Here is a 16017-nt window from a genome sequence, read left to right as displayed (position 1 = left end):
ACGAAATTTGATTTCCTTATTTTTAAAGTTTTAATATCTGATTTGATATGACACATTTACATTCTTATAAAGTGGTAGGATTCCTCAATATTTGTAAATTTTTGTTCATGATTTGCAATTTTATGTTCTCAACCAATATCAGCAACAGCGTATGGGTAAGGTTAGTATTAATCGGTGTTATTATTTGTAGTATCCACCATTGATAAACGTGTCTATAATATTATTGTTTATTTTTTTGTAGTTTTCGGCGTTTATCTCACCTTTGTCGTCATAATCGTATTCTTCTCAGGATAAGATATTTAAATAATTGTAGGGGAGAAAACTGAGAAATTTGAAGGAAAATAATTGTAAATATATTCTATGTTATATATTTTGATAATTTTTACCTAAATAAATAATAAATAAATACATGAAGCGATACCAAATCGAGCGTCAACAAGTGATGGCCGTTCAAGAGGCATGGAAAATGCGACATGAAATCAAGAGAATAGTTTATAAGCTAGATTCGGATGAGTAGATGAGTATATATGAAAGACAAGAATTTATTCAATGGTATCGGAGGAAGTAAAGAACCTTATGGTAGAAAGAATATAAAGGGAAGAAGATAGATGGTCCTTAATTATTAAAGAAATAGAAAAGAAGGTTAGAAAGGACGAATTAAAGAAGAAGACACATATAGGACGAGGGAAATAATAGCAGAGTCGTTAGAGGAACAGTTAGAGAGAAGCTGACAAATAAAGAAGCATTAGGAAAAATAAGGGAAGAAATCACGAAAGTAAGAAGTAGAGATTGTTTTTACTGTGATGGATTCGGGCACATGGCGAGAGATTGCTTTGTAAAGAAGTTAATAAAAATAAAATTTTAACCCGTATTTAAGTGTTCATAAAAGAGTGAATCTACAAGCACAGGACTTAGCGCTCAATAATATATGAAATGCGGATTAGCAAAAAGTAGAAAGTAAAGGAATAAGAAGGTGAAAAAAAGGGGGTTTTCATTGAAGATATAAAGGCTAAGTTCAAAGAGATTTTTGACCTACGGCAGGAAGAGATCTTACACTGTAAGAATGAGAAATGTAAAATTGAGACGCCACTTGGGGGAAAATAGTTAAAAGAGGACAAACTTTTCCACGGGCATTGACGGAGAATACTGAAAAATACATAAAAAGTTCAGAAGAAAAAAAGACTATAAGAAGATAAACATCCGAGTTGAGGAACGTAATTAGGGCTGCAGTAAAACCTAACGGAGGAGTTAGGTTTGTGAGTAATCTAATGAGTTTTAATGACTTGAAAAAAAAAGATCCGTATGAGTTGTCAAGTATTAGGGACGACATTGGAGTCACACAGAGGTCTAAATGGTTTACCGTAATAGATCTGAAGAAGAGGATTTACCACGTAGAGATTGAAGAAGCGGACAAGCACGAAACAACCTTTAAAATTAACAGAAAGTTATATGAATGAAACAGTATTAAAATCATATAAAAATTCCCCGCAGATATTACAATGAATAATGAACAAAATAATTGAAGATTTACAAGGAGAAGAAGTGGAGGTATATATGGACGACATCGTTATACATGCTAGAACCAAATGAAGGCATGACAAGCTAGTAATGGAAGCTTTAGAAAGATTAAAAAGGCATTAAATCTGATTAAATCTTGAGAAGACACAGTTTTGCCAACAGTTAGTTAAGCTCTTAGAAGTCACATTGAATGGCACAGATATTGAAGCAAATAAAATAAAGAAGAACGGGGAGTTGAAATTTCCGTAGCCAACAAGTGTAAGGAAAACACAAGAATTTCTAGGAATGACAAAAGGATTAAGTACTGTATAAAGAATACCGGCATTAATATTTATCTGACAGATAACTTGAGAGGTAAAGATAAATATTGGGAATGGACGGCTAAATGAACAGAGTTAGTAGAGCCGAAGATGTTTTATAAGCGATGGGAAACTTAGACTGTCAAATCATAGGAGGAATATATATTGCGAACAGATGCGAGCAATGTAGGAATAAGAGCTGTGTTACTTTAGTGGTTCGAGAAAGTTGGATGGGTAGCAATACAATGGAGCTCAAAAAGTTAACACCTACAGAGACCAGATGTACATATTGGAGAAATAAACGTACGCGGTATTACGATGGATAAAAATATTTGAAAACGGGTTGCACGTTAGGGTCTAAAATAGAGACGGGCCATAAGCCCCTAATTGAGATTAGAAATAAACCGTGTTTTAATAACAAGAATAAATAGATTGATTGAAAAGATTAGGAATTGACTTCACCATAGAATATAAATACCAGAAGAAACGGTGGGGGCTAACGCATTAAGTAGGATACATATGGAATCCAATGAAAAGAAAATCAGAGAAAGGACCACCAAGCAGATAGAGTGAAGTGGAAAGCGCACTTCGAGGACGCAGAAAAAAAATACTGGAGATTTGATTTGGGACGGAAAGTCTAAATACCGCCAGAAGAGATAAGTAAGAGTTCGATGCCGGAATACCACGTAAAATTTGGACACAGATGTATGACAACTGTATATTACGCGATGCGGGAAAGGTTTTATTGGCCCGAAATAAAAAAGACATAAATGAGACAATTCGAAAGTGTCTACAGTGTCAAATAAAAAATATAAAAAGACTCTGTGGATTTGAGTTTGATATACACGACGTGTTTTTGAAAAGGGTGCTTTGAATCTCATTAATTTAAGAGACGCAGGTAAATATGTATTGGTTGCGATAGATTATTTCACACGAAGAGTACGAAGCACGGCAATGGTGAACAAGGCCGGAATGAATGTGACAGAATTTAAAAGTAAGTTGTGTGAACGAGGAAAAAAGCCCGAAGAGATTATAGCAGATAATGGGTGAGAATTTATCAATGAAGGGCTTAGAGGAGTTGTTCAACAGACTAAAAATTAAACATAGGAAAGTAAGTGTCGAATCGTACAGGAGTAATGGTAGAGTTGAGAGGGTTATAGGTACGCTGCGAGAGAGCATTCTGAAGACCAAAGCTGGTACATTTGCAGAGAAGATCATAGAAGTATTGAAAAAATAATATGAGTTATCACACAGCACTAAAATGTGCACCAATAGAAGCGAAGGAACATAAAACTGGTTATGTAATGATTGAAAATAGCTCACTTAGGAAATTTGGAAAACTGTTTGACAAGGAGAAGTGAGAAAATTTTTATGTAGGTGAGTGCGTGAGAATAGCTATGAAGGGAAACTTGAAAGGTGTGGATTAATATTCGAAAGGTGGGTTTTTAAAGATTAGAAAAGTTATAGAGAGATGTGGCAAAGATTATTTTGTAGTTAGGCTAGTAAATTGAAGATATGTAAAGAAAAGGCACTTTGATCTAAAAAGTCTGCTTGAGTTATGGATAAAGTTAGACTAACCATCTTAGAGGGGAATGTTATTGATTTGATAATTTTAACCCATCATTATGATAAACACATTTTATGATTGTTGATTATAAATAATAAAATAAATAAACCCCTATTCAATGAGAAATTCATAAAAGAACAGCATGTTGGAGAATTGTGGACAACTCAGTATCAACATACAAAATCTTGCACTAGAACTTTTGAGATACGAAATATTAAAATGGTTAAAAAAATTAGAGTCGTTGGATAGAATTGAATATGTTCTGTGTAATGCCAGTTACGAGATAATCGAATGGCACTCTACGTTTATGGAACAGACAAGAAGTTCTTCTCTAACATATGACAAGTGAAAGGAAGCACTATTGAACGAATTTAAGGAAGAAGAAATTGAAGTAGTAGATGTTTACCGCCTTTTCCAAAAAAGGATCAGAACTCAAAGTAATTTATCGAATAAGTCGGAAGTAGTAAAAATTGACTCCGAAGAAATTTGGATCAGGTACCCTACGTCCCCCGTAAAAAAAACCCTAATAATTTAATAAAAGATAAGAATTTATCTCCAATAATGCGTTCCCTAAACATAAACTCATTCAAAAAGACTCTTCAATGTTCTAATGTCAATCCCTTTCGAGATTTTATTTCCATTTTTAGTTTATTGTTATAAGATTCCACATGTTGAGTATGCACCCTCCCCCCGTAATAGGATCAACAAAATTGTACTTATGACACACCGTTTTATGTTCATATATATTGGAGTGCACTAAAGCACAATAGGCCTTCAACTCATCTGAATGTATGATACTGCCAGATCGTACTACATTATAAATTATAGGAATTAAAGAAGCAGAAGCTCTAGATTCTACAATTGTTACAAATCTCAATGCAGGCCTAAAAGAGGTGTCTACAATACATACACACCAGCAAGGGGGAACCGATCTACCTCTATGACTTTTTATATTAAAATTTAGTTTTGTTTCGTCAACTTGAACGATAACATTTGGACCTCCAAGTTTGATTGGATTTATACAAAATCATTATTTACCTTTCATGAATTATTTTCTGTATTTTAATCAGCGGCTTTTTACCGATCCCAGAATAGTCCATAATTTTATTTAATTTTCTCATTTTTGGAAAAGAAATAAATAGCTTTTAAGATAGTTTTGATATTTTTTTAAGCGAACAACAACGACTTGTATCGTATTGTCAAGGTTGTTTCTTAGTGTTCGCATTTATAATTAAAACATCTCCACTCAAACTTATCTGCACTTTTAATACTTTTTGTGACACGCATATTAAATAAGCAATATAAACAGGGTTTTTCATCTTTAATGAGCTTCCATTCTAATAAAAATTGTAAGATACAATTTTCATCTGCATTAAATATTTCTTCCAAATCCATTATACGCATGAAAATGGGGGTATTTTTCGCATAAAATAAACAGGTGCCCTACGTCCCCCGGCGGGGGACGTAGGGTACCTGATCCAAAAGTTCTAACTTATTTGCAAAAGAATTAATTAAGCTTATCATATCTAAATTTGTGAATTCTTTTGTTGTAATTTTAAATTTAGTTCGTTAAATTTCATTGTGATATCCGCTTAAAATTTAAGATCTAATAATCAATTTTTGTTTTCTAATTCTTTATAAGTTTCATTTCTCATTGCAATAAATTCCTTTATTTGAGGTAAAAGCCTAATAAAGCGTTCAAGAACTTTGTCTCGGCTAAGCCATTTCACTTCTGTATGAAGAACTAAATTTAAAAAATCTGCGTTTTCTTCCTCCATAAGCAGCTTAAACAGTCTATGTTGAGTTGCTTTGGCTCTTATCGAATTTATAATTTTAGTAACAATTAATAAAATATGATTAAAATTAACACTTTTTGAAAATAAAACTTGTTGATGAATTATACAGTGATATAAAATATACTTTGAAAACAAAGAATTTATTCTACATAAACCAATAAATCCGCTTTCTTTTCCGACCATTGCTCGTGCACCATCAGTAGTAATAGAAGAAAGTTTTTGAAGTGGTATATTTTTATCGACAATAAATTTTTTAAATATAGAAAAAATGTCTGTTCCCGTTGTACGAGCAGTTAAAGGTAGAAATTTCAAAAATTCCTCTTTAGTTGAAAAAATCATTAAATACCATTTTTATAGAAACAATTAGTTGTGCTGTGTCTTACATCGATAGATTCATCAAGCTGAAAAGAGAAATACATACAATTTCTTAAGTCTTTATCTAATTCTGATTCTAAATTATTAGCAATTAATTCTATTCTTCTTGATGCAGTTCTAGCTGATAACTGCAACATATTAATAGCTTTTAAAATTTCTGTTTTGTTTTCAAAATCTTCAAAAACAGAATCCGCCGCTGTTGTCATAGCCTCTTTTATAATTTCTGCATCAGTAAAGGGTTTTTTTTCTTAGCTAACAGATGTGCAACTTTTATTGAAGCTAGCAGTGGACGTCTTTGAAAGCTCTTTGGTTTTGTAAAATATCTCTCCTGTTTTACAATTGCTGATTTTAAAGATATCAACTTACTTTTTCGCAGTTCGGAATTCAGTGGGTATTCAATATTTATATTTTCATGCAAACCATTAAAGTGTCGTTCAAAGTTACTTTTTTGCATATTGCAATGCTTTTGTCGCACAATAAATAAATACACCTACCATGAAATTTTAATAAGAAAAAATTCTCTTCCCATGAATTATTGAATTGATAATTTCTTTTTTTTTTTTTGAAGGTTCCCTAAGGGGGCAAAAATTGTTTGTAATAAATTTTTAAAATTTATTGAATGTTGAATTAGCATGTTTTATGGCATAATTATTGTCAAAATAAATTTAAAAAGAACTTTATATTTATAATAAATATTTTTATTGTTATTGTTGTTTAGATGAGGATTTTTCATTGAATAGGGGTTTATTTATTTTATTATTTATAATCAACATCCCTCTCCTTATAGAATTAGCTCCTTGTCCACAAGTCTTTTCAGTTGCGAAGCATGTCTTTTGTAAGACTTGGTGCCAATTTTTATTAAATATGAATCTCCTTCAATTCACTTAAGACACACCCCCTTTTCCAATACTTCGGTGTTCCCTTTGTCATGTTTTCGTTCTTTATTAAGACCGTATTCCCAACGGTAAAGACCTCTTACTTGGGCAATTTCTTTGTTGCTTTTGAATAATTTAATATATTGTTATTTGTGTTTTTTTAACCGTTTCTGCATATTCTTTATCTAAGGCTTCGTTTGGTGTACATCCCAACCCAACGTAATAAGAATTATTATAAATTAGAATAGCTTTCTTTACTTTTGTTTTTAAAAACTTGTCACTTTCGTTTTTATATACCATCTCTTGTAGAGTTCTATTAAACCTTTCCACTCTTCCGTTCGATTGATGATGGAATGGTGTCGTGTAGTGTAACTTGATATCATTTGTATTTGCAACATTTTTAACACAGTTGCTTAAATTTTCTTTTGAGCTATCCAAAATAAGCGTTTTTATTGGTAACTCTTTATTAATTTCCATTATAAATTGGGCTATTTTTGTCCAGACCTATCGTTAATACACCTAGCAAATCCCTTTCCGGTGTAGTAATCTAATCCTGTTATTATATAATTTTTGTCTATAGAACCTATAATGTCTATTCCCACCTTTTCGCCTGGAGAATACGCTGTTACGAATATAAATTTTTTGTTTTTCTTCGGATTATACATCTTACATATGGTACAGTCAGCTATTGCCTTTTTGGTTAGCGATTTGATATTAGGCCATTTATATTCGTTTTCTAATTATAAATAATTGTTTTTGCGCCTCTATGTAGCATTTCTTTATGCTTTTCGAATATTAATTTAATTTTTTCTTGTTCTGATATAGATTCACTTTCCTTCACTTCGTTAACAATATTTTCTTTTCCTTCAAAGCTCCTACTAAGAGCGTCCACGTGTGACATTTCTTCACCTTTTCTATAAATCACTTTAAATATAAAGTTGCTAAATCAATCTAGCCATCTGTGGATTCTCAGATTTAATTTCTCCTTTGTTAAGTGCTTCCAGGGCCTTATGATCTGTAATAGCAGTAAATTCCTTTCCATATAGATAGTATTTAAATGTTCCATTCCCCATAGCATAGCTAGGCATTCTTTTTCACTTATTGAATAATTTCTTTCGGGAGGATTTAGACTTCTTGAAGCAAATGCGATTGGGACCTTGACTCCCTTGTCGACCTGGGACAATATAGCACCTAGACCTGTGTTTGAAGCATCTGTTTCCAGGATAAAATTCAGATTATAATTTGGCTGATGTAGCTCTATTTGTTTACTTAATAGCTCCTTTAATTTTTTCGAAGCTGTTTTGGTGTTTTTCTGTCCATATGAATTCTACTCCTTGCTTTAATAGATTGTATAGTGGCTCACACCCGTTGCATAATTGCGAATAAATTTTCTATTGTAATTTATCATTCCTAAAAATTCTTGAAGTTTTTTCTTATTCTCTGGTTTTTTAAATTCGTTTATAGCTTCTTCTCTCGATTTTCGGCCGATATTTTATTTCTTTCGATATTGTATCCTAAAAATTTTATTTTATTAACTTTTGAAACTGTTTTCTTTTCGATGATATTGAGATTGTTGTCCTTTAATATTTTTATTACTCTGCATAAGTTTCTATCGTGTTCCTCACTTGTTTCTCCGAAAATTAAGATGTCATCTACGTAAACGATACACGCCTTCCCTATTTCATATTTTAGAACATGATCCATATATCTCTGAAATATGGCCGGGGCACTCTTAAATCCCATTGGCATTACTTTCCATTCATACAAGAAATGCTTAAATCGAAAAGCAGTTTTATGTTGATCCTTTTTCGCTAGAGGAATGTTAAAGAAACCATCTTTAAAATCCAGTTTTGTAAAAAATTCTTTGTCTCTCAGATTAAATACCAAGTGTTCTATATTAGGTAGGCTATATTTGTCTAATTCTACCAATTTGTTTAGTGCAACTAAATTAAGTGTTATTCTTATACTGTTATCTGGTTTTACTACTGGGCGAATGTTATTTAGCCATGTAGACTTCGATGGCCTATATAATTCATTTTTATCAAATTTTTTATCGTATCTTCCATTCCAGATTCAAATTTCTTCGGGAAGCTAAATACTTTCTCTACAACTATAGCGTCTTTTCTTGTATTTATTTCACATTCATACTGATCCTTAGAGTTTATCATTACTTTAATTCCATCTTTTCCAATCAAAATTTTTTCTTTGGATACTTTTGGTAAAATAAAAAATTTTAGCTGATATTTCGTATTTTTATAAGAAACGTCACATAAAACATGATACTTAACTTCAAAGGTTTCCTCAAGACAGGTTCTAAATTTCAATTTGACATGGTTTTTCTTCTTTTTAAACCAGCTTTTAATCTAACTGTGTCAGAAATAAAATTGTAGTTAGATCCTGTATCAAATACTACTAAAAATTTTGTGTCTTCGATATAAACTAAATTCTCTTTATTGATAATCTCTTCTGAGTCTTCTAAGACTTCATTTATTTGAAGCAGCTTTTTGTTATCGTATTTCTGCTTAATTATATCACTTCTAACTTCCTTAAAACCATTACGACCCGATTTCTTATTTCCTTTTTCTTCTTTTCGAAAAATAGTCCTTATCTTATCGTTCAATTCTTGGCGCTCCTTAAATTCAAAATCACAGGGGTTAAAAAAATTAAAAACAAGAAACATTTATTCTAACAAGAGTATTCTGTTAAAAGTTTCTGCATAAGTATCAGAATTCTTCTCTTTTAAATATTTAGATCTAAATTAAAACTCGTATATAAAACCTTCCATGTTTACCTTGATTATTCCTCTTCTTGTTCTCAATTCGGTCTTTAAATGACTCCACAGATTCTCAATTTTGTTAGTATGTTGTCCATTGTCATTAGTAAAACTAACACTATGATTAACGACTTCATGAACAGATTTGAAATCGCGAACAGCAGAACGGTACTAAGCAACCCCATCAATTCTTATTGTAGTTCCTTAAACTTCATACTCACTAAATAGATCTAGCATTATAGGGGCAGTCCTATTAGGAACTATTTTTAAGAAGCAATTGTTGCTTTCATTTTCTATACCTCCGACTAGCCAAGTCGTCCCAGGGATGTCGTCTTCTTCTGTCGTAGGATTTGTTATTATACGACCTCTACATATTGCTGTCTCGTCGACTTGAATAGTAATTCTTGGCCCACCTATTCTTTCAAAAAATGTATTTATTTCATTTTTTTATTTTTTCTAGGATAAAGCCCTTAAAAGAAATGTAGGTGGACTCGGAGACCTCACATGTTACTGAGACCATTGTGTTGGTCATTTTCATCACCCAGCAATACAACATTCTCAGTTGTATGTGCGTAATCATCCTGGATTTCTATAGAAAAGTGCCCTTTTTATTGCTTTTTCGCTTTTTGAAGCTATTTGTACAATAAAAGCAGATTCCTTCCAAGTAGTTTTTAGATTTTACTTGGTTCATAAAACAAGCACAGTCACACTTTATAGTATTTCTGTAAAAGTTTAAAGCCTTTAAGTACTCTATAGCTGCTTCTTCTTCAACAAATATTATGTTGTAGAGATTTCTAACTTGCATTGGGGGTAAAAAATTAAAATTCACAAAATCGCTTTCCTTAAATTCAAAATCATAAGGGCATTTGTAATTTTTTTGTAGAATGTTTACAATACATGTTCGTGAATTTTTTAATTTTTTTAACCCCTGTGATTTTGAATTTAAGGAGCGCCCAATTCTTTATCAATTTTTTCCATCATTAGAACTCGCTTAAAGTCAAAATCATTAAAAGAACAACGGCTCGTTATGTAGGCTCTTAAATTTGGAAATTCTCTTCTTAGCCCGAGCATTATAATTTTCATAGATTCTTTTGAGTCCATTTTTACTACTTTTGATTTCTTCTTAACTTCATCAATGAAATCTTTTGCATTTTGGTCCTTTTTCTGAAAAAGGCGGTAAACATCCACTAGTTCAATTTCATCTTCTTTAAATTCTTTATACAATGCTTCTTTCCACTTGTCATATGTTATAGAGGAACTTCTTGTATGTTCCATAAATGTTGAATGCCATTCAATTATTTCGTAACTAGCTTTACTTGAAACATATTCAATTTTATCCAATGATTCCATTTTTTTAAACCATCTAAATATTTCATATCTCATCAATTCTTGTGATAAATTTTTCCTGTTTATACTGGGTTGATCATTATTCTCCACCATGTTGTTTAGATAGGGATTTATCATTGAATAGGGGTTTATTTATTTTATTATTTATAATCAACAGTTATAATCATCATATGTAAGAAAATTTTTGTTGAAAGGTCTTTTTTCTTAACGAAAATTACATCAACTCCTTATAATGTACTCCCGATATTTAGCATTATAAATGTAATTGACCAAATTTATTTTAAAAAATGAAATATTAAATTTTTAAAATTTCTTTTCAATGTGAAGATGAAAACGGGCGCACCTGGGCCGCGGCGCTTCGTTGCCGACCCCTGCTCTTTATAATTAGGAGGAATGAGAATCGGAATAACGGTGCATCTTTAGTAACGTGCCGGAAGGTAACACCCCCCCCCTTACAGACAAAAATTTAACAAAATTTTGAAAAAAATAAGAAAACGATATAAAAATGCTTATTTAATTCAGTAGTTTAGATAAAAGATCAACAAAACCCTTATAGAAGTCTCCCATATCATCTTCTCGAAGCATAAATTTCCTATACATAAATTCATCGAGCCATGTATCTATCTCCGACCGTTTTACTCCATGTTCTTTGGTCATTTCAGACTTAAGTTGAGACCATACGTTCTCAATATTATTTGTATGAATACCATCAGGAGATAAAAAACCTATAGAATGATTAACAACTTGATGACTTAGACATAAATTTTCTGCCACCCCAGGATAACTAGGATGACCATCGCTATGTAAAACCGAACCTACACAAATTCTTCCCTCTAGAGCAGCAGTAAGGCACTCAATGGTTCTATTCTCTACCCTCGTAATATAGAAGTTTGAAGGATTTTGAGCATCTATTATGCCCAAAATCCAAACGGTGTCCCTTATAAAGTCGTCCGAAGAGGTAGGAGATCTTATTTTACCCCTTCTGCATATAACAGACTCATCTACTTGAACGACTTGCCCGGGTCCTCCGATTATAATTCTATTCTTTAGCAAATCTTTATAGATCTTTCTGAGGCTGCTTTTTACGGCAGAGATTGTAGCTGTTGAAACGCCCAATCTTGCCATCAACTGAAAGTAAGAATATCTGCATAATATTCCAAATACAAGGTCACAGAATGTATGAAGAGGAACCTTGCAGCCTTTATTCACAGCCAACCGCGCACTGCATTTGTAGTTCGAACAGCGATATGCTACTCTTGTAACGATTTCTTCCTTGACAGGACCCAATCTCATGTTACATCCACATTTGGAACATGATTTTTGCTCCTTCAGCACTTCTAAGTCAATTAAAGCTTCTAAACAAGTGTCAACGTTATAAAAAAGCCTTTGTATATTCACAAGTTTAATTTTTGTGCTTTTCTTTAGTAACGTGCCGGAGTTTTCTAAATCGATGTTGTCCATTTTAGGGGTAAAAAAATATTTTTTAAAAAAACAAAATCCCGGCACGTTACTAAAGATGCACCTTTAGAAGCACTAGACTTCTTTCGGCCGTTCTTTCCACCATCCCAATTACCCACACACCGTCAACTTTGTGGCCCTTGTTGTATATTCTCTTTCCGAATTTAGATTCACTATCTCTACAATTATACCTGAACCTCCTACTTTTTTATTGCCAGTTATATGTTTACTACTTTTTCTGATAATTCTATAGATTGTTTTTTGTGGATATTAAGTAGGTTTTTTATCATTCTGAAAGTTGTATTTTCAAACAATAGATATAGAGCTCGGCATATTTTTGACCAAGACAATTTAGCATTAAAAAAGGCTTCCTTTTCGTTGTTATATATTCTTTTCGGTACATGACCGTTTGGAACCCGCTTGGGGAAAATGAACCCGCATTAAAAAATTTAAAAAAAGGGAAAAATAAAAAAATTTATTAAAAAGGGACTTAACAATTTATTTTAAATAATGACAGAAGACAATTTATCCGGTGATTTTTGGGAATTTGGAAAGCCCAGTGAAACTATAAAAGGTACTCATAGTGTTCTTCTTTGTTTATGTTAAGATCGAATATCTCTTATAGAAATGAGCCAAAACCAACTAAATTATATGGTGTTGTGGCTCAGAATCGCTAGAGGTTACAGCATTTATGGAGTGATTCTTAGTACTGTGCTCCATCCCTTTGCTTAGCTAATGTGGCAAAATATGCTACCCATTGATTAGAGATCATAATAGAAACAGGTTATACATTTCTTGTATTACCTCAAGGAAAAAGCAGTATTTATACTAGTTACAGAAACGAGCAAGGCGCACGCCGATTCAGCATCAAATGTTTCAAAATAAACTTTTCTTTATATTCCATTATAAATACATTTCATCACTAAAAACCACATCTGCCTCAACAAACATTGTTTTTGCCAATGTTGCCATTTTTTTAAAGGGGGTCCTTTAAAATTTCAATGCGGGTTTATTTTCCAAAGCGGGTTCCAAACGGTCATGTACCTTCTTTTCGACATCCTCTTGCGGTACAACGCATTTGATTTTGTATTCCCAAACGTCGATGTACATTTCCAAGACATAATGGACAAAATCTGCCTTCTTGTGTACTTAAAATCATTTTTTCCATTATTTTCTCGACATCCTTATAGAGATCTGTCATTTTTAAGCGCTATTAAATAAAAACTAGGATAAAGTAAATAAATTTGTATAAATTTTAATTTTTTATATCATAGATTTAGAAACAAAATTTCGTTCGAAATTCAATTTTGAGTCATTTTATTATTTTATTATGTATTTTTACTATCATAAAGTTCTAGTAATTTTTGTCCCCTTCCTGCTCCTCCTTTTTTGCACTTCGTTTTTGGGGTTCGAAAAAATAAAGTAAACACCCTCAGAGGGGGGTACTGTGGTACCTCACATCCGCAGATTCTTAGTACACTTCATTTTTCGTGATTTCATACGTCAAAGCAGCGTTCCTTTTATCTTTGAAAGTCCTATAATCCCAATCTAAAATATGTGAGTTAAGCCTGCTAATTAAAAGATCAAAGTTCTCCTCATTGGTCAGTTCCCCAAAATACTCAGAGCCCCTGCTCTTCTAATTTCAGAATAAATAGTCTTTGTTTATCTCGTTTTTTATATTCTTTACAAAAAACATATTTATTCTAAATTGGAATTATAAAAAATAATTTTTTTACTTCTCGCCAGCATCAATAAATTTTTGTTTTCTTCGAATGGTTAAGGTAATCCGTTGACTTTGTTAATAATATTCTTATAATGAGGTATTGTTTAAGTTTTAAAATTTAGAATAATTTGATTCACACTAAAGAACTCTACTCCTAAGATTGTACCTGGCAATAATTTTTTATCACGTGTGATCTTACGTCATTGTTTATATTTAAATCTTTATACTTATTTTTTCTTCTATTTTCTAATCTGATTTTTCCTGATAATCGTTGTCAATTATAAATCCAACTTCTCTGTCTTTTCTTGCTATGATCCCCAATTTTCTCCTATTCTAAACCCATTAGATTTTTGATACATCCTGTATCTAAAATAGCGATTACAGTGTGATCATTAATTGATACTGAAAGTTTTACTGTTAAACATTCGGACTTTTCCTTTAAAACTACCTTACAATGAAAAAACTTACGATCTTTATTTGTTTTTAAATCATCTGCTTTAAACTTATTATTCTTATTAACAATTCTTTTATTTTTACTGTAACACTCATTGGTGTTATGAGTCCCTGATCTGTGCAAGCTACACCATAGATTCCTCTCTTTCTCTTTTTTGGTTTATTCACTTCGACTTTGGCATTTCTAGATAACTCTAAGTCATTCCAAGTTTTGACTGCCAATTCTTTCTCTAAGTTTACAAATATGTCTATAATATCCTTGACATTATTGGTACTTGATTTCATCACATAACCTTTGTAGCGTCAAAGAAGGCATTCAAACGAATTGAAGTAAATCTTCGCACATACTCATTCTTGGTATATTTTTCTAAAAAGTCTGCCCCTTCAAGCTTGGCATAGATATCGACAAACATCTCTATCATCAAAACATATTTCTCTTGTTTAATATTTAGCAATTTAATCCCCAAAGTTGAATAAGTGATTAGGGTATACGAGACTTATATTTTCTTTTTATTTTTTATAATTTTTTTAGTACTACCTCTTCCTTTCCATTATTTATCCTCAATTAAATGTAGTACTAGGAGAATCTTTTACTCGTCCAATTCCAATTTATTACACAGCTCTTCGAATTTCTAAACCATTATAGCATATTGGTTTTCTCGATATCACTTATAATCTCAAATTGTTTAATAATAATTGGCTTTGGGTTGTTGACATTGATCTCGAGGCTGACCATGTTCCTTTACTCTTTATCCATCTTTTTGGTTTGCTTAGGATACGTCTTTGTTAAAATTAACTTGTGGTATCCACCACTCAGGAATGTATTTAAAAAAAAATTTACGCTTTCTGTTCATCACGTGCCCCTTATTTGTGTTAAATACTTAAAAAATTATAGGAGGGAAATGTTTTTAATATTTTTATGGCATTCATGATATCATACATGTACCTAAATAAATAAAGTTTTGCGCCATTTTCCTACTTGTTTTTAGGTATAGAGTTTATGGGGAACGCCAATTGCGTTAATGGTATTTGTGTAAACCCAATATCCAGTATTGGATCTCGAAAGTCAACAAGTGGTTAACCATATGGCGTTCTTAAAAATTCTCACTTGAAAATGAAAAGCCCTCTACATATCACTATGTATAGATCTTTTGTACTTACAAATTTTAATAAAAGGCCCATTTGAATTTTTTATCTCATTTTCAAATATATAGAACCACAATCTTAAGTTCGATAATACGTTCTATCATGCCGAAACACAAAAATCCCTTCACTAATTTTCCTCTGTTATATTTATTTTTTCCAATTTTAGTTTCATTTATTTCAACAATGATATTTTCTCCTTCTATCTTGTTAAAGATGATAAATATATATCATAGAAATTTAATTCCTTTAATTTTTTAAGTAAAAAAGATATCGAAAATTTAGAACAACAGAGAATTTGGCAAATAAATTTACGAATATAGCTAAGAATCCACGAATTTAGTACCTACAAAATCGGGACATGATCGAGTTTAAAGTTTTCAAAGAAAGTATTTGTCCATATCGATGTTTGCTTCTTACAATCTTTCCAGGTACAAATTAAAACAAAACTATGTTTTCTCGTAAGCCTCATTCTCTTATCACACACTGCAAATCTGATTTTGTCTTTTAGTAATTAAATTTTCATACACTGTTTTTAATTCTGCTCTTGTCTTTTTCTTTCTTCCATTTTTTTAAAAAAGGGGCAAAAAATCAAAAAATACCTATATCGAAATTTGCGTCCTAAAGCTGACTATGGCCGCATTTTTCCTAGATTCCGCTCCTACCGGATTTTTTTTTCTTAATTTTTTA

General features: G+C 31.8%; 2 protein-coding genes across 2 annotated transcripts; one reads left to right on the top strand and one right to left on the bottom strand.

Annotated features, from left to right (window-relative positions):
- Nucleotides 1-3526: 3526 nt before the first annotated feature.
- VNE69_12143 (uncharacterized protein) lies at nt 3527-3919 on the top strand (the record flags this gene model as incomplete). The annotated part of the gene is made up of 2 exons (XM_065475231.1): nt 3527-3707; nt 3741-3919. The coding sequence occupies 2 exons, from the start codon at nt 3527-3529 to the stop codon at nt 3917-3919; spliced, it is 360 nt and encodes a 119-aa protein (XP_065331303.1).
- A 6226-nt stretch (nt 3920-10145) lies between these two features.
- On the bottom strand, nt 10146-10667 carry VNE69_12142 (uncharacterized protein; the record flags this gene model as incomplete). The annotated part of the gene is made up of 1 exon (XM_065475230.1): nt 10146-10667. One exon carries the CDS (start codon nt 10665-10667, stop codon nt 10146-10148), a length of 522 nt encoding a protein of 173 aa, XP_065331302.1.
- Nucleotides 10668-16017: the final 5350 nt, after the last annotated feature.

The sequence above is a fragment of the Vairimorpha necatrix genome, chromosome 12 (genome assembly GCF_036630325.1).
Source record: "Vairimorpha necatrix chromosome 12, complete sequence".
Taxonomy (NCBI): domain Eukaryota; kingdom Fungi; phylum Microsporidia; family Nosematidae; genus Vairimorpha; species Vairimorpha necatrix.
The sequence above is the reverse complement of the archived record's forward strand: the minus strand, read 5'-3'. Positions and strand labels throughout refer to the sequence as shown.